This window comes from Agelaius tricolor, unplaced genomic scaffold, assembly GCF_023055355.1.
Source record: "Agelaius tricolor isolate 1412-34295 unplaced genomic scaffold, bAgeTri1.0.p SCAF_9, whole genome shotgun sequence".
Classification (NCBI taxonomy): Eukaryota; Metazoa; Chordata; class Aves; order Passeriformes; family Icteridae; genus Agelaius; species Agelaius tricolor.
The window spans coordinates 8524846-8550759 of NW_027269269.1; the positions used below are offsets into that span (position 1 = coordinate 8524846).

Below are 25914 nucleotides of genomic sequence, written 5' to 3' on the forward strand. Positions count from 1 at the left end.
TGAGGTATCCTGTAATATAGATAGAAATTCTCTTTAAGGATCTCTGAAGTAAATTTTTTTTATGCTATGGAGTTATAGTTCTTTACAGAAACAAAGAAACAATCTCATATTTTATATTCTATAATGTTATTTCACTAAAAATTGCTGTTGAACTAGTGTAACTACTGAAAAGTTGCATTATTTACTTTAAAAATAATGACCCTTGTTACCTATTTTTATTGTTTATCAAATGGTAAAAAAGCACAATTTTTATAGCAAAGGAAAGTAAGTTATTGCAGCATTGTTGCCAGCTATTGCCAGTGGAAGTTACTGCAAAATAATCAAGAAGTGTGGTTTGCTTATGCCCATTTCTTCCCACAGCCTATGTCAATATTCAGAGACCTCATGTTTATACAAAGATACAGTTTCAGAGCCCTCAGCTGGAGAACGGATGCCTAAACCACAGTGTTGGGGAGGAGAAACAAACAGCCATCTAAGCATGTTTACTTCCAGCAACAAGGAAGTTCTAACTTGTCCCTGAGTGGTGACTCACTGGGTTGGGACTATAAAAGTAAAGGTAGCTGCTCTCTAAAACATCAGGGCTTCAGACTTCAGAAATCCAACATGATGCAATCAGGACTTGCAGCTGTTTTCTTTTTCTTGTTGGGTTTGTCATTTTGCCTGACAATCCCTATTCCCCTTGATGACAGCCATGAATTCACAGAAAAGGACCTTCAGTTTGCAGAGGTATGGTATAAAATAATGCATTTGCATGTTCCAATAACAGTAAGCTGTGCAGTTACAACTGTTTGGAAATTATGCTTATTCCTCCTTTTCCCCTTCTTAGCGCTATCTCAGGACTCACTATGACCTCCATCCAAACCCTGCTGGCATAATGAGGAAGAGTGGAAACACAGTGGCAGCCAAACTTCGGGAAATGCAAGCTTTTTTTGGCTTGGAGGTGACAGGCAAGCTAGATGAAGAGACATATGAGCTGATGCAGAAACCAAGATGTGGTGTCCCAGATGTGGGGGAATATAACTTTTTCCCTAGAAAACTCAAATGGTCAAAAATGAATTTGACATACAGGTAAATCCCTGGTATTTTGAGTATTATTACTGTTATTACCTTCTTTCCAAGTGCATTGTCCAATGGGTTGCTCAGTACATGGGGTTGATGTGAGAAGGGTGCATTTGAGTTTGACTAAATTAATGTTGCAGTTTAAAACCCTTACAGCCTCACTCCTGAAAAGGTGCTCCCTGCCTACCTTGCAGCCCAAGGAAGTAAACGTTATTTTTTTTCCATTGCACTTTGTCATGAAAAAGGAAACCTGGTGTGTTGTAAGCCAGCAATTCCTGATCTGGCCTCCATACAGACACTCAAGACACATCCATGGTGCCAAATGAAAGAGGGGTAGGGGCTCAGATCATGCATTTCTCTGGGTCACTCCTTAGCTCTGTTTGGACCTGGTGTAGAGTTTGCTTCTGTCTTGTCCTGGACAGAGAGGTGTAGATGCAAACCAGTCTGTGTAGTGTGGCTGTGAGAGCCAGACCATTTCACATCCCAGATGTGGATCTCTGTCTTTGTTCAGACAAATCCCTGTATCATGACCTCAGAAAAGTTGACCTTGGGAGGTGAAGAGCTGACACTTCACAGGGTAGATCCTTCTCCTTTAATTCTGCAAGGTCATATATCTGGGGCTTTCAACAGCTACAGACTGAGTTTGTTTAGCGGGTTCCAAATTTGAAATCACTAAAATCTCTTATTTCCATAACTAGTAATAAATGTTACTTTAATGGACAATTATAGCCTTAAAAAAATCACTTTGGATAATGTTTTGCTGCTCCAGGATGTGAGGATCTTGAGATATTTTATATGTTATAAAAATTTTGAAGTTACTGATATTATTTCACTTAAAACTGAATATATCTGACACTTTCTAAATCTTCTGGTGCATAGAAAACCAATTACTGAAAGCTGTTAGATAATTTCAGATATCTCTGAATTATTTTAGTGCTTATATAAATGTTTATTTTTTTCATACTGTATGCAGCTACTAAGCTCCTTGTTGTGATAAGATCATATGACAAAAGCAAAAACTTTTAATGAGGTGTACAGTCAGGTAAAAGTACACTGCATATTTCTTCAATTCACACAATTAACTGGAGATATTAATCTGTTTGACAGAATTATGAATTACACTTCAGATCTGAGACGTAATGAAGTAGAAAGAGCTTTCAAGAAAGCATTTAAAGTTTGGTCTGATGTGACGCCACTGAATTTCACCAGAATACGAAGTGGTACAGCTGATATCATGATCTCCTTCGGCACTAAAGGTAACACAGAACCAATCGTTTTCATTTTAGAAGTTAACTGTGTTCTTATATACATAAGATGGAGTAATTAATTTAACTGGTTTGAATTTTGTTTTCTAGAACATGGTGACTTCTACCCTTTTGATGGGCCCTCTGGATTACTGGCACATGCTTTTCCCCCTGGCCCAGACTATGGAGGAGATGCTCATTTCGATGATGATGAAGTTTGGTCAGATGATTCTAAAGGTAACAGAAGTTCCTGACATTGTTTGAAATGGTGATAGATGGAAAATTTATCCCTGTTTGATATCTGTAGATGATTTGTTTTGTCTGTTGATTGTTTGTTCATCATTATCTTCACTGTTCACACATAGAATGCTGAGTTTAACCTCCAGTCATAAATGGAGGTTTAACATGAACTTAGCATAAATTTTAAGATATAACATTCCTAAGTGAAGTGATTAAAAAAAATTACACAAATAAGATTCTGTCGTTTTGGCATTTCACTAAGGGCAGCTAATTCTGATCATAGACTGATGGTCATTGACTTACTGAAGCCTAGAGCAAACATACCTCAGCTGCATGTTGTCTGCTTGCATTTAATTTGAAAATTCATCACATTGCCTATTCAGGACAGAGTTTAATAACTGGATTAGGTCACCCCCCGGCATTAAGGATAATTTCTGCAATATTGGACTCTCTACTGCAGATTAATTCACAAAAAAAATGTTCTTGATTTGAGTAGGACCAAGACTTTACCCTAGAGCTTTCCTGTGATGCTAAAAAATTTCAAGAGATCTAAATCTCCCTGCATAGTAACACAGTCATGTAAGAATTTGGCTGAACACCAGCTGTGAGACACTAGATTTCTTAGGCCCTTATTAATGTATAACCCTTCACAGTTCAAAAATGACAAGCAATTGTATCTAGTGGAAGGTGTCCTTCCTCAAGGCAAGGGGTTTGGAGCTTGGTGGTCTTTAAGGTCCCAAACCCTTCCATGATTTTTTGAATTATGCAGAATTTTTCCATTTATTCAGTCGTCTCATTCATTGTCCCAAGTGTTAAAGCACAGTGTCAATTATGGTGATGCAAGGAGATACACATTTACTTTTGCTGTGGTTTGTTATAGGCTATAACTTGTTTCTTGTTGCTGCCCATGAATTTGGTCATTCACTGGGACTGGAACACTCTAGAGACCCGGGAGCTTTGATGTTCCCAATCTACACATACACTGGAAAAACTGGTTTTGTGCTTCCTGATGACGATGTGCAAGGGATCCAAGAGCTCTATGGTAAGTCTGTATAACATATAATATTTATCTCCTAACATATAATATTTATCTCCTGTATCATTGTAGCCTGCTGCAGATTCACTGCACAGTTACTGGGAGCTGCAGATGTTCAATAACAGCAGTCCTGACTAATTAAGAATGGGGAATTAAGAATGATTCACTGGAACAGGAGATACTTTGATTTAGTATTTGAGAGGGGAAAAAAATTAACTAATGCTGGAGAGCACAGTTGGTCACTGACCTGTCTCCTTTAGTGGTAGGTGATAGGGACCAGAGTCCTTCTACTTTTTGACCTGCTTGAAAAGAGAAGGGAAAACAGAGTCTAAAGGTAGAAACAGAACTATTCACGTTTCATTATGAAAAGCATAAAGTGTTTGGGGACCTCCAAAACTTGGGCTAAAGAAAGGAAGTTTATTTAACACCATTGCAGCACACTTGAACTGCAAAGTTCATTAATGCATTTGGCTAGAGGAAAGAGAGAACAAATTTTTCTGTAAAAATTTTTTACCCATTATGGTTCTATTCATCATGATCTTGGGAGATCTTCCATGTTCTGTTCAATATGATGATCAACAGGCAGAAAATTAACGTTGTCAAGCTTACATCATATGATATCATTGCAGGTGCTGGAGACAAAGATCCCAACCCAAAACATCCCAAAACCCCAGAGAAATGTGATGTAGAATTATCTCTTGATGCAATAACAGAACTTCGTGGGGAAATGCTGGTCTTCAAAGACAGGTAAAGACACTCCCATGTCAAGGATGGTGGGTACTGGATAAAGTATGAGCAAGCAAAAACACCATTTCGTTTTTTTACTGAAGATTTGGGTAAATGTACATTTAAAAGAGCACAAATCAATATAGATGTCTCTTAAGAAACTGCATCATATATCTTTTTAGGCAGGATTCATAATGCAACTACAGACTTGACTGCCCAGCAACATGATGTGAAGATAATATGGCTGAAGTGTGTGACACTTTTGTGCACATCATGGGATTTTCTTCAACACACATAAATCTGCTAACTTTTATTCGGGTGAAGATGTACTGCATTCAGGAACTTCAAATGGGACAGCAGTGATTCTCTTATTCTAAATGAAGAAGCTTAAAATTTGTTTTTGTTTGAGGTGATCATTGTGTGAGTGGCAGAAATAGTCTGCAGCTGATGACTGTCAGGAAAGGAAAGGAAAGGTCTAAGAGGGGCTCAGTCTATTCAGTATTCTATGATATGATAACCATCATTTCACCAGCAATTTATTTTAACTATAGGACATCAAAGATACTGCTATTCTACAGTATGACAAGAAACATAAAATATATCTTCCTTTTCTGAACTAGGTTTTTCTGGCGACTACACCCTCAGATGGTTGAGGCAGAACTGGTGTTGCTTAAGTCCTTTTGGCCAGAGCTTCCGAATAAAATAGATGCAGCTTACGAAAATCCCATCAAAGATCTTGTGTTCATGTTTAAAGGTGAGTTTTTGATTTTGTTGTTGGTAGAAGAATACACATAATTAATCAAGCTCAACAGGTGGTGCAGATGTAATCAATAGAAGAATAAAACATCCTACCTTCCTTGCTTGAAAAACAAATTATTTCACCTCTGTATGCATATCTATAAAAATTTCAGTGAATTGGGAGATGTACAATTTAATTAGGATGCTCAGAATCTAGACTACAAATAGTCTAATACCTACTGAGTACATGACCTAACAATCTGTTTGTTGTATGAAAATAGGGGTCACGGTTTCCTCATTTTATTCTTCTCTCAAAGATGAGACCTTACAAAAGACTCACTCATACTTTGTTCATATTTTCAGGAAAGAAAGTCTGGGCTTTGAATGGTTACGACATAGTTGAAGACTTCCCTAAAAAGATCTATGAAATGGGATTCCCAAAAGAAATGAAAAGAATAGATGCAGCTGTCCACGTTAAAGACACCGGCAAGACTCTCTTTTTTACTGGAAATAAGTACTGGAGGTAAGCTGGAGACAGGTCAGTTTTGGTGTCCCTAGACATAACCTGTCCAGATGTATGGAAAGACCAGGAGTTTGGCTCAAACCAGGCATTTGGCCAATCCGGTCTGCGGTTTTCATTGATGCTACAGCTGTGTACAACATGTTGTAAATAGGGGCACATATTTTAAAAGCTGAATGAGTGTAAGGAAATGAGAGCAAAGTGCTCTAATCTGGGAGAATTTCCAGTGAGGTCATGCCTGCTAGACAAATTTCCCATCTTGCCTCCTTGAGTTGCTTGTGTGAAATGGTATCAGTGCTGTGAACAAGAAATCTGTCCACCCTAGGGTGTCTCTTTTTTACTGTCCATGAGTGGGGTTCACAACCAGGTCTCATGCAGAATTAAGACATTACCATCCCTTCCCACTATCACTGGGCCAAGCAGCCTCAGGATAGGTTCATAGTACCAATACATCCAGGTACAATAATCTCCATATAACACATACTTTAAAGATCAGTTCTGAAAGTTTTGCTCTATTTGCTTTGTATTTATTCTACTTCTGGTGGAGGTGTGCCCTGTTTATCACCCTGCATTTTACCATTGCACTAGACAGAAAGCACCCAAAGACTGCTGGCTTGCTTTGGGTGTGGGTAACTTCCAAACATATGAAGGGCACAGGCCAAACTCCCAGGCTGTTTAAAATCCCTTGACTATTTTTCTTTTGTTTTCAATATAGTTATGATGAAGAGGCAGAGGTTATGGATGCCGGCTACCCCAGGCTGATAGAGGAAGAATTCGCAGGAATTGGTGATAAAGTGGATGCAGTCTATGAAAGAAATGGTACATAATCTGATAATGAAACTTTATTGCAATTAATTGCCCTTGAAACTTGAGATTAATGCCTTGTAGAAAATTTTGCATTTGTAATTTTAATTTCTTCACATCAATACTTCTGTTCTTGACTGAATCAGTTTTCCAATCTAAATTATGCTCTGGCCAAAAAAAGAGCTTCTTGCTTAGGGAACCTAAAGTGGCATGTTTAATATAAAAGTATTGTAATGTAATAACTGGAGCCCGTTCCTATCCAGCTTTTCAGAGTGTGTTTCTGAATCTGTGTCTTAAAAACCAAAATGTCCTGCACCTTCCTGATCAAGTGATGTAAGAATTTGACACAGGATTAAATATCAATCATTTTAAAACTCTGATCCAGCTCTAGCAAATGGAATGAGGATCTTTTAAAAATTTAGCTCAGCTTTTTACATATGAAAATGTTGCATTTGAGTGATTAAAAATGAAAACAAGATAATCACTATTTTAAGGATAATTTTGATATGCCACCACATTTTCTTAGTGTTAATTCTTTCTAACTTTCTTCTTCCTTAGGTTACCTCTACTTCTTCAATGGACCATTGCAGTTTGAATATAGCATCTGGAGTCAAAGAATTGTCCGTGTCCTGCATACTAACTCCCTGTTTTGGTGCTAATTACAGCTGAGTGCCATATCATAGGCTGCAGAGCAGCTTGTAGCACATGGGAATATTAATAACGTGGGCATTTAGGTTTACCAAAGGACAGCAAGGTTCTATGAACAAGTACGAGGCTACCTACCACCAAATGTACACTGTATATATGGACTTACACAGCTGCATGTCAGTCTGGAATTGATTTAACTTAATAGGAAAGGAGAGAAGAAATTGTTAGCATTTCAAGGTGCATTACATCATTTAAAGTTTGTCTAGTTTTGGAGTGATGCTGGATACATCACTCACTTTTATAAACACTACTAATTCCCAGTATTCTGAGCACATCTAGCACCTTTCAAGGATCTCCTAGCATGTCCCAAGAAATAGGCTTGGTAAACCCAGGAGTTTTGTATCTTTGAACCAATTCTTCTTCCCTTTTTGAAGTTCCTTTTAACATACTGGGAATTCAGATGTGTAGTGAATGAGTGAGGGCTGTATGGTAACTCCCTGAGCAAGTAATACCAAGCAGCAATGATGAAGTTTGGGAATTCAAAAGTATTTGACTGTATTGAATGGGAATGTCTCCCTGGAAGCAGATGCCCATGTCATCTTTAGAATCAGGAGAAGGTACAGAAGCAGTGAGATGTCATTCCAAAGCAGACAGGAAAGCAGGAAAAGGGAAAAGTACTTCCTGGAGAAATTGTAAACCCGTATAATACTGGGGAAACCAGAAGGAAGCAGCTACAAGACAATCACACAAGTCGAAGCTGTGCATGATGCTACATCTGTATCACAGCCCAGATGTTTTCAGCTGGTGTGGACTGAAGTGACATTTATAGAGGTTATGCCTGTGCCAGAAGAGAACCTGAACATCCAAAGCAGAATATTGAAAATAATATATTTTTTCATGTTGGCCACTCTTTTAATATCTATATTAATTGTCTCAGTATATTGTAATATTTTGTTTTGTTCTGTGTTGTTTTAATCAATGCAAATTATGTGGCACTGTGATTATTTTGATCTTAAAAAATAATATTAAATAAACTGGAAGAATAAACTGATGTTGTGAAACTACTTAATTTTTATTACACTCCCTCTCACAGAAGCAATACAGAACTATTGGGCAAAAGAAATCAAGATCCCTAACCTGTGCATTTTATTCACTCTGTTTAAAAATAAAATATATTTTTTGTCTCTTCAAGAAAAATAATTTTATGGAAAAGAGGAAAGACAGAAGAGGGAAAACCAGAAAGACCCCTCAAATCTGCAAAACAAGAACTAAGTTGGAATTAGATCTTACCATTACAGAAAGAATGAGAAACTAATAAGAAATACTGGGAAAAACAGTTTCACCTTAGTTTGAATGTTAAATATTAGCAATTAATTAAAACTTCATTGTCCTGTTAGGGATTTTCCTCTCAAAAACAACCCCTAAGTCAATCAATCAGCCAGGCCTGCCAAGCAAAGCTCACCAACAATTAATATATTTAAACAGACATAAATGACCAGGCTTACCTAGTGGTGGGCTAGGTGTGGTTAATTCTGTAGCTCACACGACATAGATGGTTGGTTGTGATAGCCTAACAGATTGAGAGCTCTCTTCTGAACATAAAATTGTGAATTAGTGAATTCCAGACCTTGTTATGCTTAAAAGAAATGCATGGAAATAGAACTGGAAAAAATCTTTACAAAATTAAAAACTTAAAGTGGACCAAAATCAAAGTTCTGTTTTAGGATAAAATATTGAGAAAACTGCTGGGGGAAAAGTCAGTACAATTCTCTAAGCATAACAAACATAATTTGATTCAATTACATATAAAAAGTTTTGACAGAGTGTGCCTGAAAAAAAATAATGTTTGATATTGGGCTGAAGTTTCACTTAATTACTTTGGCAGTGAAATAAGGCTCTGGACATAGTCCTCATTTTTCTCAGTAAAAAGACTCAGTGAAAAATTGTATCCCAATAATAATGAATCTTCCATGAGGGCTAGCTGTTGAGTCTGAGTCTTCTGAGTTTCAAAGGTCTGACATGAGCTGTTCTGGGTAAGGGAATGCAAATGTGAACAGGGAAGCAAGGAGAAGCAATGAATGTCTTTCACATCTATGTGCATTTCTGTTAACATTGAACACTTGTCAGGGGAAAAAGGTACTGCATAGGAAGCTGGACCCTCAAAAGCCTTCAGCATGATCATATCCAGCTGTTCTCCAGCCCAAACACACAGATTCCTGTTAGCTGCTCGGCTGACTGGAAGCAGCCTTTGGCACAAATCCAAGCACAGCTCCAGCTTCTGTGTCCACATCCCCACACAGAGATATGGGAGCTTTTCTGTGGTTAGCTCTACCTCAGCTGAGACAAGTACCAGGCTGCCAGTTCCTGGCATTTGGTTGAGAAAAAAAATATAGAAACAATGTCCTGTGCTGTGGAAGTGGAAGGCTGAGATCAGAGCCAGAGGGACCCTGTTGCTGCTGTCAGCCAGAAAGGAAACTCTCCAGAGTACCTTGTGCCCTGGGACCAACCACATGAGAATAGCATTGCACAGGTGACTGGTGAGAATCAGATGGGATGTCACACAAGACCATCAAGAATTAAGAAATAATTCTTTTTCCAGAGGCAGAGACTCAACTGACTGGTTTCCCTGAGATGTGAGTGGAGAAAGGACCACAAGGAGGCTGAAGCAGCTGTCTCTCAGGATGTAATACAAGCAGAACTGATAACTTCCCACCAGGTTACCAGTGGAACTACAGAAATTTTTTTATGTGGAACTACATAAATCCACCTAATAGTAAGGAATGGACAGAATAGTCCTACCTAATATTAGGGAATTTTGTCTGGGAGGTTTAGGTTGGATATTGGGAAAAGGTTCTTCACCCAGAGGGTGGCTGGGGATTGGACCAGGCTCCCCAAGAAAGTGGTCACAGCATCAGCCTGACAGAGCTCAAGGAGCATTTGAACAATGCTCTCAGGCACAGGGTGTGACTCTTGGGGTATCCTGTGTAGGGCCAGGAGTTGGACACAATCCTTGTGGGTCCCTTCCTACTCAGCATATTCTGTGATTTTGTGATTCTGTGATTCCATGATTGATTCTGTGATTCTGTGACTAGTACATGAACAGTTATGGATTAATGTGTCTTTTATATCCATCTTGATCTCTGTTAGGAATGGTCATTTGAAGGAGGAGAAAGGATATGGCAAGAAAAGGAATCTATCACATTCTCCTCAGGGAGTTTTCTGTGTTGGTTACATGATCCTGAGCAAGGAGGATTTAGAGGATCCAAATATATATTGCAGGTGAGAAAAAAAAGTGAGCAAACATCATCTAAACTTTCCAAAGGGAGAAATTAGGCAACACTCTAAAAATTTCCATGAACTACATGAGATCTACTAGTAGCTGATAAACCTGAGAAGGAATTCAAAGTTACAAGAATGTTTTTGGGTTTTTTTCCCTTTAGCATAATCTTCAGAAACCTACTCTGAAGACACTAGATGGCAGTGACAGCTTTGCTTCTTACAGATTCTGCACAGAGTTAAAAATTGTACTGGTGGGTGAGGAAGCCACAGATAACTATAGTAAATTCTTATATTATGTGAAGAAGTAAAAAAAACTGACACTAATAAATAGAATTTAATTATTTATTCTATTGAAATTCAGATCTCTGAGTAAAAAGTTATTATATAATAATGTTGAGGATGCTTCTAGATATATTCACTATCAGGGATACTAATTCTTTAGTCTTTTCCAGAATTCAATGCAAGCACTTTGAACAGTACACTCTTGTCCTATGCACAATGCAGCCCCTCACTCTAACCCCATTCACTGGAAAATTTCATATACACATACATAGACATGGTCTACCTGCCTGGGAACATGGCAACCCTTCATGGATTCTTACTGAGTCTGGAGAGGAAAACTTATTGTTTCAGTATTTTCTCACACTGACTTAAACAAGGATCTAGACCTCAGCCTTCAGCCTAGGTCAAAGAGCTGCACATTCACTTTTGTTGTGGTAAGTGTGTGTTCACCTGTTCTGTTGGAGATGTTTTTTGTTCACACATATACAATTAAACAGTACTTTGTGGAAATACTGATGGCCCACTAACCAGAAAGCTTATTTGAGATGTAGGATCAAGGCCTTCTGTCAATTATATTTACGGTTTTTTGCACAAAGTGGGGTGGCTTTTGCACAACTGGTGAATCCATACCAGTTTTGGGATTTGATGCTTCTGCTGCTTCTGATGAAAAACTTTCCCAAGGAAAACCTCAGTATTTCTCCCTAAGATGATGCAGAGGGTACAGAGTCCCTCCAGCCTGTGATCCTCCTCTTTCCTGCTTAACACAGGGGATGTGGTTGGTACATCCATTTTAGTCACAACTTTTCAGTTTGAATTTCCAGCCAGTGCTGTTCAGGACTACCTCTGGCTCTCACTTCACCTGTTTCCCATGTGCTGTGCTACAGAGTGTGCTCTGCCCCTGCCCCTTTAACTCACAGAAAATGGATCAAAGAATATCATCCTCTAAGGAAACTCTCACCAGGCAGCAGAGAAGCACCTTTCAATTTCCTATTTAAATGTCACATAACAAATTTCCTACTGCCACAGTAACACAGGGTGGTGCATTTCTGTGTGTATTGGAGTCAGCCATCCATGTTGTGTCTTGACTTTTTGCAGGACAACACCGGGGTCCTACCACTGGGCAGGAGGAGCCTGGTGGAGCAGTGTCCTCAGAACAGTCACAGCCATACTGTGTAGTCTCTGCTGGACTTTACATGCTCTTACATGATCCTGTTCTGCTCTTCTTAGAAGAGGAAGATGGGTCATGTCCAGGGTCAAGTGTTGCTTTCTTAGCTCAAATGACATTATTTCAACACAGAGTGAAATTTCAACTGTCAACACAGTTGAAATAATGTCATTTGGGCTAAGAAAGCAACACTTGGGATTACCACCTTGGAAAAAAGTAAGAGAAATTTCATTTCTGCATTTTTGTTGCCCGAATAAATTGTTCACAGGAACAAAACAATGATGTAGCCCTCCTCAGAGTCTGTCATCCTAAGAAGAACCTGTGAAAGTCTGTTGGGAATCAGCCATGTCTGAAGGGTCTGGAGTTCACAGTGTCCTTCCCACTATCTGTTTATCTAGCGAATGTCCTTTTCAGACTCAGCTTGGACCATTCTATGTTTCTGTGGTTCTAGTTAAATTACTGGTTCCAGGTTGTCTTCAGGTAATCAGGAGAATTTAACATACAAATCTTACTCCTGCCCCAAATTATGTGCTATTTTGCAACAGCACGTTGGTGATATAATGGCAAATAAACCATGCATGATGGGGCCAAAAGGCATCAGTGGTGCCAAGAAGACAGGGTGAGACAAATGCCAGAAAAAACTTTGTCATGAAAGCTGCAAGGACCCATGGGATAAAACATCATGTTTGAGGTCTCCCAAGGGAAACTGCAATTCGGGTAAGCCAGGGCCATTGGAGTGGTCTGTGCAGTGCCACAGAGCATAGTTTCAACATGGGGCAGCCAGGATATGGCCAGGTAGCTGGAACAATTGAGCTTGGTAAAATACTTGCTCTCCTCCTAGCTACATATTCTGATCTGTTGGTCTCAGCTGATTAGAATAGACCCTGCAGGCAAAAACCATAAAGGAAAGTCATTTCCATTATTCTGGCAGAGCCTAAACACAAGGTTGGTTTATGCCTCAAAGTAGCCCATACCAGAGATTTAGCTGATGGCTGGGCTATCCAGCTGTACTTCCCAGGAATCACCCAAGGACTCCTCCTTGTGGAAAGTTTGGGTCTGTAACACTAATAATTTAGCACCCTTTTTTTTTTTTTTTAAATGCTTTGGGAAGATTTTTATCATTCAAATATGGATATTGTGCACCAAAACACAGGGAAAGAAGCTCCAATAGGGTCACTGGCTCACCAGTGATCTTGCATATGAGAACATATTTCCAACTGAGGTCAATTTCAAATTAAGAGAAACAAAAATTAAAGGACACACTCAAAAGTACCACAGAAATGTCCTGTCTAAAATTCTGTTAAAAATCATGGGGCAGGAAATTAAATACACCCGGGTCTATCTACAGTGGTAGAAACAGTGGATGACATTGCAACAGAGAGATAGAGATCACTAACAGGAGAATGAGGATGCTGTAGGAAATATAAAGCAAGTGATAGCATCATCTTATCTTCAAATACTGTATTTGTAAAATTAGTATTAGGAGCTGAAGTGTGGATATTAAGAAAGAAATAATCAATAAGAGCCTGTTAGGATCTGAACCACGATTCAAACAAATAAGAAATCTTAACATAGACTTCACTTTGTTTTAGTTCAGGGAATAATTGCCCATATAACAGCTGCTTTGAAAACTGCTTGGGAAAATTGCTTTCATATAAGCAGTCTCAAAGTTAATAATAATTTCAGAGAAGAGACTACAAGCACATGTTTTGGAGCAGCATCTGAATCTGGTACCATTCAAGCATTTGAAAAAAAGGGGCAGCAAAAGCCCTTGGGCGGTTTTCTGCTGAGTGCCAAGGAGGACACACTCAGCTCAGAACTTTGCATTCGGGAATTTTCTGTGCTATGTTCATGAGACTTAGAGTATGAGTTACACTCTCTGAAACTGAGTCACTTGATGCACAAAATAAATATCGGATGTGGGCTCCTTCTCCCTCTATGAGGCTACACAAGCATCAACTCCAGAAGGAAAATGCTTGTTGAAATTTCAGGCTTAAACAATCCAGTGCTGTGCACGCAGCCTTAAATAAACACCGGAAATTTTAATTGTTATGATTCCACTTGCTCTATTCATAGCTCTCTGCATTAGAATTTTCATGGCATCCCAAGGAATGACTTGCATTATGTTGACATGTGTTGGAATTGTGACATTTCTCTTTTAATCTAATCATTAGAGTCACAGAATGTCAGCAATACCCAGCTGTCCAAATCAGGCCATCTCAGATGGTCCTTTTCTTTTCTATCCATAATGGAAACGAGGAGTAAACAAGATCTTGTCCTGTTATATTTCAAGTGCTGCTGAATTTTTCATTGTTTTTCTTTAGTTCTTTCTTGCATAGATACAGGCGTCCTTAATTTCCACATTCTCAACTGAATCTCAGATTTAAAATAGTACAGTAAACTCAACAGATTTTTTGTGCTCAATATGAAAGGTGACTCCCCTATGATCTATTTTTAAACTATTGTCCTTGTTCACTGAATGTGTTCTTATATCAATAAACAGTAAATAAGAGGACCTACTTTCTGTAAGTTGCTTGCTTATGTATCTTTAGCAGAGCTCTTATTTGTTTTAACTTTAAAACTGATGTTACAATTTCCTGCCCTTTGATGTAAGCAATATTTTTTATTTCTCCTGACAGTTTTGGCAGACATTTTTCTTGCTATCTGATTTGTAAGACTGTGTGACCAGAGCTAGACACAATATTCAGGTCAGACGGAATCAGGTCATTATGTTTCTAGAATTATCATTAATCTCTTCCTCTACACTTTATAGCCTTATTTTTGTAGACATGTATTGGTTTTAGTTGTTAAAAAAGGTTTACTTTAATCTCAGTTAACAGAGATTTCATCTAATAAAGATATTTCATCTAATTTCATCTAAGACAAGCCACAGGAACACAAATTTAAGAAATTCCCCCAGAATTACAGGAAAATAAGCAGGAGTCAAGGACATCTTCAGTATTGCTTCAGTGATTAGCTATCTGCAATCTACCATCTTCTCTGTGTTTACTGAAAATCAGAGATTTACAAGTTCAACATGCATCAACACCAACTGCCAGAACTGAATCACAGAGAAGCCCAGCCATCCTGTTCTAGAAAAACCACTCAGGAATAAAGTAATAAATACTAGTGTGAGACAAAGTCACACCAGTAAACTAGTGCAAAATTAGGAATTATTTTCCTCCATCTGATGCATCTTACTAAAGGGTATTACCTGCTCAGATTACAGTGCCAATTTTATGATGCCAGATTTTGGAAAATGAGTTTATAAACAGCCAGAAGGCAAGAAATGCAGCCTGAAAGTACACTTCTGGGAAGCAAAGGATCCAGGAAAATAACCTACTTTATAACAGGGTAGAGATTTAATGAATGTATGGAATGCAACCCTTGGGGTAGAGGATAGGAACAAACTGTGACAACAGGAAAAGTGGTAAGGTTACTGCTACCAGTAAACTCCACCAGTGCTGTTATCCTTACAAGGGAGGATACATGAAAACAAAACTCAAAGGAGCAAGAAATGTCAAGTCAACCTTTACAAATATGTGAGGCCCACAGCTTTGATCCAATGCTGAAATGCATGGGCGTATTAAACCACCGGTCATCGCAGATTTGGCTACAAGATGGTGGGCTGTAATTCCAGCACCACCACCCCCCAACACACCTTAGAGCAACCACAGCTGTGTAGGTGGCACAGATGTGTTTAGGCTCAGGGTGGGTAGACTAAATTTTGATGAGATGATATAATCAAAACAAGTCTCACTATTATTTCTAGCATTGCAATTTGTTACTGAAAATAGTGCGCATGTAAAAATATCTATTTCTTAAAATATCCCAATGACATAATTAGCCTCACTTCCTCTGTGTTAGATGACTAGACAACACACTGTGTGTCTGCACAGCCAAGACAGAAGTTGCAAGGCTATATGATAGGGTGATTACTGTATCATTAGTGACTTGCCATGAGGATGACCAAAGGGACTCTTGCATCGGAAATGTTAGGGCTGAAGCAGAGGTAGAGTTTAGGGGCCACGCACCTTGAGGTAAACTGCTTTCTGTTTGGGCACAGACATGCTCCTTCTCGTGGACCAGGGAACAGCAGTCTTTGAAACTCCAGTTTGGGATGAGTCAATTCCTCCTCCAAAGAGTTTATGCTCCAGGGAGATGTAACGCACAGTGAGCTGGCAGGTATAACCGCAATAGCCCATGAGCAGAGCTCCAGCCTGCAGGAGCCAGAGCCAATCTGTGGTGGATTTCTTTTCCCCAAATTTGGATGGCATGCTTTTGGTTGGAGAAGGCAAAATCGGAGACAAGGACCACCAAGAAGAGGGCCTTCAGGGAGCAGGGAAGGGAAGGCAAGAGATGGGCAGGAGAGAGAGGGATGGGTGACTGTCTCAGAGTGCCCTGCACTGCGGGGCAGCTCAATGCTATAATGGATCCCACTCATGGGAAATGCTGAGCTGCTCAGTTTCCTTCCTATGGCAATGTTATAATTTGTGCTTCATTTGATTCCTAAAGGAAACTGAAACTCAGAGCCAGGAATTGTTCCCAGATCACTTTGCCTAGATGTAGGGAAGATGCTTAAGTGCCCTGGCTTTCTTAAAAGTTTCATTGAATGGCATGACATTTTATCTTCAAATTTTCATACTTACAGTGCTTTGTTACTGAGATTTTAGATTATGGTCTGTACTGGACATTTTGCTAAGAAAGCAGCAGACTGCTAGGCAGATGTGGGGAAATAAAAGCTTTCCAAGCCTGCCTGTTTATTCTCTTTCAGTGTCTTTCAGGCTGAAATCTTCCTGTTTGAAGTTTTAGAGAATGAAGGATGAGTTATTTTTGTATAAACAGTTAATATTTTCCATTTGCTAGCTGGTTTATCAGATCCTGCGTTCTCAAAAGGAGAGATTTACTGGGACTTGGTGTTCAGTTCTAAATAATGTATCTTTCTGCAAAAATTTCTGCTGCTACTCAACACAAGTTATGCCAAGGAAAGCAGTGTAACCCCATGTGTGAGATTAACTAAGAAAGGTTGGATGTTGTGTTGTCTTCATTCCTTCCTGTTACAATGAAAGGAGAGCAAAGAGCAAACACACCAGTTGGTGGTAGTGATCATGCCAGAGATGGGCCTTCAGAGGTAGAGTCATTGTGGTCATTCCCACAGCTTATAACACACCAAAAAAAATTTACACTTCTGGGGTATCTGAGACTGTATTTCAAAGTCACTTAAGTAGCTACAACACATTCAAATTCAAAGTTTTTCTGTGCAGGTCTGAGAAAGTGGATCTGCTCCACATGCTCAGCCGTATTTTTGTTATTTTTCATACTGGAGATCATCACAAGCAACCATTGGGTTTTAGTCTTGGGAATATCCCAGATTTATTGTGTGGGTGTAGTACTTGTCTAGCATGATCCCACTGACTAGTCTGCTTCCTCACTTTGAATCATTAGGTATTTCCATCAAGCAGATTGCACAGATTTAATTTTGCTTCAGCTCTCAGGTGCCACAAACCCTTTCTCATTTGCTGTGTCAGACATTCTTTCTTCAGCTGGCATGGAGTAAATAGCAAAGACCTGGAGGGCCTTTCTGCACCCAGCAAAAGAACAAATGTGCCAGGCTGTGTTATGTCATGCAGCAGGAAATAATGCCTGCTAGGACTTGAATGGAGATTAATTTAGTTTGGATTAGTGTTGAAAGAGCAGCTTTAGTGCCTTCCCTGATACGTGATTTCTGTAGCAGTATCTGCGTTTGGATGTCATGGAAGCAAGCAGGATTTCCATCGTGATTGGATCCCCTGGGCTCAGTTGTCACATAAATGACACACCTCATTCCTCCCATTTTGCCCACCCTACAATACCTTAACATTTTTCATGTTGTTTAATTTTAAAGGCTTCAAAGGACTTCAAGTATCATCCAGCAGAAAACATCTGCAGGTAAGGAGGTGTAATACAAGTGTCCTGAGACTTCATCAAACACTTCTCAGTCACACTCTTGTCCCCAAACCACCTGGCAGTGAACAGGTGATGACACATGATGGCAGATGATGGAATGTAAGGGACTCACTTCTTTGAAAAAATGATTGCAAAACAGTTAATCAGTGAAGGAAGGTACAGGACAACCTTCAGGGAAGTAAGAGAAAGTAAAAACCCAGAAAAGAACATGCATAAAGACTTTTATCAGCAGATTTGATGAAATGCTCCCATAGTATTCCAGGAAAAGATGAAAATCAGCTAGGTGTGTAAGAGAAAGAAGGAAACAATCAGAACTGAAGGATAAATTGTAAAACTCCTTTTTTCATACTTAGCTATGAGATAAAAACAACAAAAGCAGAACAGTGGAGTTATTACTTCTTTATTAATAGTGAATACTTCTTCTGTCCATGCAATCTCTTCTGAGTTAAAGTAAATTACTTGCATTCATTGGGCAAGGGTAGGCTTAAAGTCAGATAACTGAGACATCATGCACATTGTTTCAATTTGAGCTTAAGGTGAGGTACCTTTCAAGTAGAACTGATTGATTGTGAAAGAAAAATAAATTCTTCTTTTGGAAAGATATAAATTACTTTGCTTAAAGAATGAGTTTGGTTTTAGTAAGTATTTAATGATATGAAGGCAAAACCCAATAGCTTGGCAATTAGTTTCCAGAACTCTGGCAGCCTTTGTGCCATGACCACTTCCCTGGGCAACATGTTCCAGTGACTGACAGCTGTCTCAGTGAAAAACCTTTTCCTGGTGTCCAATCTGAATTTGCCCTGATGCAGCTTCATTCCATTGCCTCGTGTCCCATGGCTGGTCATACTGGCACTGTGAGCTATGTAAATTAAACAATTTTCACCTTTATCACAGAGACAAACAAAACTTGTAACAAAGCAAAATGATTTTCTGGCTAAATGCATAAAGAAAGTAGAAAGATTTGGCTGCTATTGAAGGTAGATTAATGCTCTAAATAAGGACAACACACTTCATTCATATTCATAAGCTAAACCTGACTTACATTACCTAAGGAACTCTGGTTGTTTTGCAATCTTGTTCTCAAATCCTGGGGCATCCCTGAGGTTGTACAAATTGCTTAATCACCTCCACTGTTCAACAATGGCTCACTTCAGGTATCTCCTTTTGTGCAGATTGAGGACTGAGCCATAGCAGAGGTAAAGGGCTGAAGCCACCATGACCTATTGAATATGGTGTTAAGAAGAGGGATCTTTCTCATATCTGGGCTGGTCACATATTCCCAGCAAGCACATGCCAGCCTTTGGGAGGCCAGATGTGCTCCTGTGATGCTGTGTTGGGGTGTTGTTGGGGTCCCCTTCTCTTTGCATGGACACCAGCTTCTTACCACATAGACTTTTACCAGAGTAATGGCCTCTAAATGAAATACTAAGCCAAAAGCAAAATTGTCCTCTGCTTCCCATTTAGTCAATGAAGAAAGGTAGACAGAAAGTGATTCATGTCACTAATATCTCAGCTTCTGTCTGAAGGCATCTGTTTTTCTTCATTGACTGCAGTTAGGAAAATGGTGACTCTGCTCCTAGCCTAGAAAAATCTATGAAACCACTAAGTTTATGAAAGATTTGTCTTAGATTTAGCCAGGTTTCTGACTTTACATATAACACCCCTGCTTTTTAATTTTTTTTAATCAAATTACTATCATTCTGATATGTTGAAGTACTTTTCAAACTTTTTGTCTTTGAGGCATCCAGTTTCTTTTCACCTTTAGACCCTCAGAAAATACAGATCCCTTCTCATTCAAGTACCTGGACATTTTACTCCAGCTAACTTCTGATCAATTCATTGATTTTGTCCAATGAAATTCTAGTCACTATGACTTAGTCAGTAAATGACATTTCACACTTTGTACTCACTTAGCAAAATTGAACCAAAATAGAAATACTTCACAATGGGATCACTGTTAATCACCATGTTGACTATAATGGTCTGCTCGGACCTTGCAGCTGGTTTTTGTCAGGAAGATGGCGTGAAATATAAATGTAAACCCATTCTATCCCCTTTGTTCTTATGCTTTTGTTAAAGCAGAGCAACAGAATCTTTGTATAAAGCTCTTTCAATGTATTTTAAGTGTGTACTTTAGGGTGAGATGAATCACATTCTCTGTAGGATAATCTTTCAAAAGGAGAGATCCAGCACTAAGGGAAATCAATTTAATTCCTGTAGATGACTTTCATGGCTTCTATTTCTCTGAAATGATTCCAATATGATCAGGATCTACACAGAGATCTCAGTCAGATATTCAACTTCACAAAATTTTGATCCAGATAAATTTCTTTTCTTTTGAAGTGGCTCATTTGTTTTTATTCCATCACATCACAATGCTTAAGGCTAACTGATCATCCCTTTCTTGATTCTCACATCAGCCCACAATGTGCACACATGAATAATTATGTTCCACTGGCACTTTTGTTCTGTCATATTATTGTTAACTTTGGCCTTGGATTCTTGTTCTAGCTACTATATTTTGAAGCCTCCAACATTTTAATGTCTATCTCTGTTTAGAGTCAAAAATTAAAGATGAGTTGAGTTAAAAAAATCCAGAGTTAAAATTCAGGACTATTATGCAAGAGAAAAAATAAATTAATAAGGATTGGGCAGAATACATAAAATAAATAACATAAAATAGCAAAAAAGGAAGAGAAGTCATATCTTTGCTTGCAAACAATTGTTTTGAATAAGTGAATCTTCATTGTACAAATATTTTCCAACTACACTTGAAGTCATAAAAACAGATGATGCAGAAGGATTCAGGAAGCCTCTGTGGTCAATAATGCTTTTGGACAAATAGTGGAGATCTGTGGGAAAAGACAGATATAAGCCAAATTTTAGCTGTTATTGATAACAGGGAAATGGAGGCAAGGCAAATCTCTGTTGAGGGATTGCTGGATTCCACCTCTTTCAGTTTCATCTTTTCTCACAGAGCTTTTGTTATTACAAAGAAAATAAACAGCCCAGGCTGATCAACATTGTGCAAGTGACAAACCCAGATTAATCCTCCAGTTAAGCATTCTAAAGTGTGACCTCAGTAGACTCCAGCTGAGCTTGTAGGTCCATCTCCCCTGTTCTGGCAAGAGAGAAGATGAGGGCAGTGGCCTCTCTGCCAAGTGCAGTGAGAGCCCGTAAGGGGTGGCAGCTGCTCCTCAGGCAGGCTCTGCTCCTGGGATGGGGACTGAGGAACCTGGGCTCTGGCACAGCACTGGGAAAAGGAAGGAAGGAGCCTTTTCCTGAATTCAGCTAGTTACCAGCTTTGGCAGCTACTGTGGCTTGTGGGGCAAATTTGGCCTGTTTATGGTCCAGACAGACCCCAGGGCTACTCAGCTGGCAGGGACTGTAGGGTTCAGCCCACTCCCAGTGCCAGGTGCCACACTGCAGGCAGAGCCTTTGGGCACAGCCAGGCACCCTGGCTGACAGCTCCACTCAAAGGGGTCATTCTGGAGCAGGGAGGGCACAAAAGCTAAGCCACAGGAGGGCACAAGGCACACTGTACTTTCCAGGACCAGTGGGTGACACTCCTTGTTGACCTGGGTAGGTGTCCCCAGGAGGCTTCCAGTGGGTGCAGAGCATTTCCTACATGGCACACATGTGGTGCTGCCTCTCCTGAACTGATACCAATGACACTACTTATGAAATTACCTGTGCCCCAGACTCAAGGAGACACACATAGTGAATATTTTCTTTCAAAGAAATTCCCTGAACTATTTGCCTTAGCTACTTCTTGGGAAGGATCAGTGCCCAGGCCTTCCCGAAATCTGTGTGATTTTCAGAATATTCCCCTGTCCCACTGGTGTTTCCTCATTCCCACACACCTGTGTCTCCTGGGCATTTGCTCAGTCCCCACTAGATCTGTTCTGCAGGGTGTGGAAGTGGGTACGTGACTGCTTCAGCAAAATGCAAATTCTTCACAATGGTTTTCACTCCAGAACAGAGCCTCAAGCAGATATTTCTAATTGACTCACTGTGCTAAATAATTTGTAAACACCTGAGTCATGCATCATTTTAATGCTCTTACAAAAGAATCAGCTTCAAGAAAATTGATATGGATTACTGAGACAAAATGATATTTTAACAATACATTTAGGTTAAATCCTCCTTTCCTGAAATGCCTGCTGGGAGGCACTGAGATATATTGGTGCATTCTATTTAATTTCACAACTAAAGTATGCTACCAATGACAGCACTAAAGATTTTTTTTCCTAAAAAACTCCTCAGAAAAATTAACTAGATATTTTTCTTTTACTGCCTTGGGGACAAGATGCTATAGGATGATGAAAATCCTTTTGCACTTTCCACATTAGTCTTTGTGTAATAGCAAACAGGATTTTTTTTTCCTTTTTTCATTATCCTTCTTGTACCAACACTTTAATTTATAATTGGTCAGATATATATAGGAATCTGTAAATTGCTTGTGAGCAGAACACACTCTTGTCTGTGTTTCCAATTCCCTGTGCTAATGAGTTGGTAGTTAACATGACAGCCAGCTGGTTTTGGCACTATCTGTTTTACTAAAAGGAAAAATAAAGAATTGCTTGTACAGCTGCATGAAAATGTGGAACATCTCTCGTGGAAGGACTTATGTCACTGTTATAAAAGCCTTTTTGTGGTCAGTGGACAAACAGAGGAAACTCTCTAAGTGCTGTTTCACTCTGTCTTCAAGGAGTTATTTCAAGCAGTTTCAGTGAGTTCTGTTTCCCAGATACCTCTTAAGAGTAATGGGAGCTGAACTACCAACAAAGTCTATCCCAGTCTTTGCACAGATAAAAGTGCAACTGAGCCTCAAGCTTATTGTGTGGGGATTAGTACCAACAAAGGATGTGACTGCAGAGAAATACTCCAGTACTCTAAAGCAGTTTGACTGCAGGTACAAAGATGTCCCTTCAGGTTCTTCATCCTTCAGGCTCTGCTAGTTCAGTGAAAGAATATCCCTTCCTTTTCCTGTAAATTATCTCCCCTCCAAAGTCAACTGTGCATCCAGAAATCTTACTAGTTTTTGTCTAGGGTAGACAGGACAAACAGGGTGTATAAGCAGCTACTGAAGTTGTCCATCTCTCCTTCTCTCCATCTGCCTTTAGGCACCAAGACAGGTTCTGTTTAAGCCCTTATTAGCTGTGACAGATGAAATCACAAGTGCTGCTTTGAGTGCTGGTCTTTCCCTGCTCTGATGGGTGTGATTATTGCAGTTTGGGGGTCATGAGATAGTTTTCAACAAAGATTGCTACTTTCATTTTCTTTGCAGTAGAACAGTGTTTCAATCTTTCGTGTGCGCCTGAGACTGTACTACAAGACTTTTGTAGTAAGGATGTTGTCCTGACCCAAGCACAGGAAAAACAGACTGTGAGAGAGAAACATCAGAGCTCTGAACTTTATTCTTTCACCATAATTGCCTCTCTTTATGGTTGTGTTGCTCTGTATATGAGGTAGGTTCATAAGTAAAGAGCATGGATAGAAATGTATATCAGCTATGGCACCAGGGTAAGGTTAGAAACTACATATTTCTGTTTCGGAGCACTTTGGTGAACATTACCACTCTTTTATATGATGTGTTTCGAGGAAATTTTTTTCTTGTTAAATTCAAAATATATGTTACAAGCAATATATATTTGACTGGACCTTAATTTAATGGTATTAAACAGTAGTAATGCTACTATTAATAGTAGTAGTAATACTATTAATAGCATTAATAATAGTAGCCTTAATTTAATAGTATTTAAAAATGTATAAAACCAGAAATCAAAATTTTCCAAGTTCAGGAGGAAAATTATATGTAATATTTTCAGTGCTCTTGATACTCAACACCTTCTGAATTTAATGTGGTTTAAATTTTTTTTAAATAACCTTTTCCCTTTATTTGTCAGCTTTTAGCAGGAAATGGTTTCTGAATATGTGAAGTAATAAGTGGTGTAGAAGTTTGGAAGAGCTAAAACATAATGTGGGAAATTTTGGGTGGTTTTGACTATTATATATTTTTAAAGGAAAGGGAAATTTTGTTGTTGGAACAAAGAAAAACAAGGAGTTGCCAAGCATATTATGTTTGAGAAATAATGAAAAATTCTCTATTAACAATTTTAGAGTCTTGTATGATTACTTTTAACACATATTCATGATTAACTCATATTCCATATTATGGAATTTCCCAAATGGGCAGCAATTTATTTCACTTTCTTTTCCAACTATGATTTTTATTCTAAATGAGCCATGTTTGAGCCCTTATTGCAACAGGAGAATTTTTTCACTCTTCCATCACTGAAATCTCTATTAACACCAAAGGAAACTCACACCAGATTCTTTCTCACTTTACATAAAATGAACAATGTTTCATGTCAATCATACTTTTCTTAATTTTATCCTACAATGACAAGTGAGTATATTCTCAAATAATCATAAAAGGAGACAAAAAGTCCTTTCTTTGCAATACTTGGGAACAAACTGTACACAATATTTCTTTTCAGAAGCAATAAACCATGGAAATAATGGCTAGATGTTGTATTAGAAGTTGTTTTCAGATGTATTGGGACGAACTGTTTTTTAAACAAATATGTTTTCTTCACCTTTACATTTTCCTAGAATATAAAGGAAGATACCCCTGTCACTTGAAGAATGTTGACAGATCAAAAGAATGAGGTTTTTCAGATTAAAAAGAAACCAAGGTTTAAAATGTCCCTGCTTTACTTTCACTGGATGTCTTCAACTAACATTAATAATACCTGGAAAACAAATACAATTATTCCCTTTATTCTTTTTCCATGTACTGTGAAAAGAATGATAATATCCCTGTCTATTTTGTTGCCTTTTTAATTGCTTCACAAATACTATTTGTGTTCTCAAGTAGAATAAGGAGAGACTATACGACACAGATATTAGAGAAATGAACTAATGATCCATTTTACACAGCATCCCAGTTCTGACAAAATAAAATCTGGATACTGCAAAGACAAATTCCCTATAGTGTAGGTCCTTTGAGAATTATTGTGTTTGAAAGGATAATCCTGTGTCACCTGGGACAATTCTAACTCTATATTTTGCAGTGCAGGTCCAAAGATCAGTAACCACTTCAAGAACAAAAATTATGAAAAAAAAAATTTTTAAATTATATTCAAAAACCCATAGCCTATTCCCCATGGCCTTTTGACATTTGTACTATGAATTAAACTGAATCTCCTAACTATTTTTTGATGTTGCAGGTATCTATTTGCTAAATTCCATAGAAAAAAGAAACTCTTACTTAATAGTAAAATGTTCATGCCAGTAAAAATAATTTTTTGGAGGTTTGAAAGAGAAGCAGATGACTTTAGAATCAAATGCAATATGAGATTATTTTTTTATAGTTTAGCTACAGGTGTATTATGCAATGTCTATAGGGAAAGATGGTTGCCATATGTGGGACTGAGGAAACTGTTACTAAGATACAGGTAAGGCTAACCAAAATTTCCCAGGGAAAAGAAATAATATAGTTATCACTGGAAAAAAAAGAGAAAGACAAGTTTTGACCTGTAGACAGTGGGTAGTGACTGGGAGGGAGGTAATGATGTGCCCTAATTGTGTGTATGTTGGTGCTGAGGGTTTTGGTATTGAGCACAGTCCTGTGATTTGGTGTCCAACACATCTGTCAAAGACATTGCATAATCTTCCCTTAGTTTACCCCAGCTAGCTACTGAGAGTACATGGTACCCTGGATGAAGTGCCTTCCTCTGCAAGAAGTTCACCTATGAGCTGGAAATCATACTGGGCTTATGATGAAGTGTTTACAGAAAGGGCAGAGGAGATGCACTGACAAGCCCTGCATGTCCTGTAAATGCATGATTTAGGGAAAAATCATTCTGAATTACACAGCTGCCTATTACTTCATTCCTCAAACTCCATGACAACCCACAGCACTTCCTTCTAGTCACATACACCTGAAGAACTTCTCTTAAATCTGGGAACAGTTTAGCATGTCTTTAGCATGTGAAGTAATATCCCAGGGCATTTTGGAGAAAAAAAGCTGTGATCAAGTCTTACAAAACTGTAGTGAAGCAACATCCTGATGAGCCTCTCTTGTGTTTTTTTTTTAATTAGCTGGAGGCCACTGGATAATCATTTCCAATTAAGTCATGTGAGTCCAATTCCTTGAGAACATTGTGAGCATGAAAAAATAATTCAATTTATTATCTGAAACTTAATCCCTGTCCATGTT

General features: G+C 38.7%; 1 protein-coding gene across 1 annotated transcript; it reads left to right on the plus strand.

Moving 5' to 3' along the window:
* The first annotated feature begins 265 nt into the window (after positions 1-265).
* Positions 266-8066, plus strand: LOC139593151 (collagenase 3-like). The gene is made up of 10 exons (XM_071433843.1): positions 266-726; positions 827-1068; positions 2167-2315; positions 2415-2540; positions 3424-3585; positions 4209-4326; positions 4926-5059; positions 5407-5566; positions 6279-6382; positions 6926-8066. The coding sequence occupies exons 1-10, from the start codon at positions 604-606 to the stop codon at positions 7024-7026; spliced, it is 1419 nt and encodes a 472-aa protein (XP_071289944.1). The 5' UTR covers positions 266-603; the 3' UTR covers positions 7027-8066.
* Positions 8067-25914: the final 17848 nt, after the last annotated feature.

Coding starts and splice junctions, on each gene's coding strand:
- LOC139593151 (XM_071433843.1), top strand. CDS start 604: ATGATGCAATCAGGACTTGCAGCTGTTTTCTTTTTCTTGTTGGGTTTG. Junction 727..826: donor AGGACCTTCAGTTTGCAGAG/GTATGGTATAAA, acceptor TCCCCTTCTTAG/CGCTATCTCAGGACTCACTA. Junction 3,586..4,208: donor AGGGATCCAAGAGCTCTATG/GTAAGTCTGTAT, acceptor ATATCATTGCAG/GTGCTGGAGACAAAGATCCC.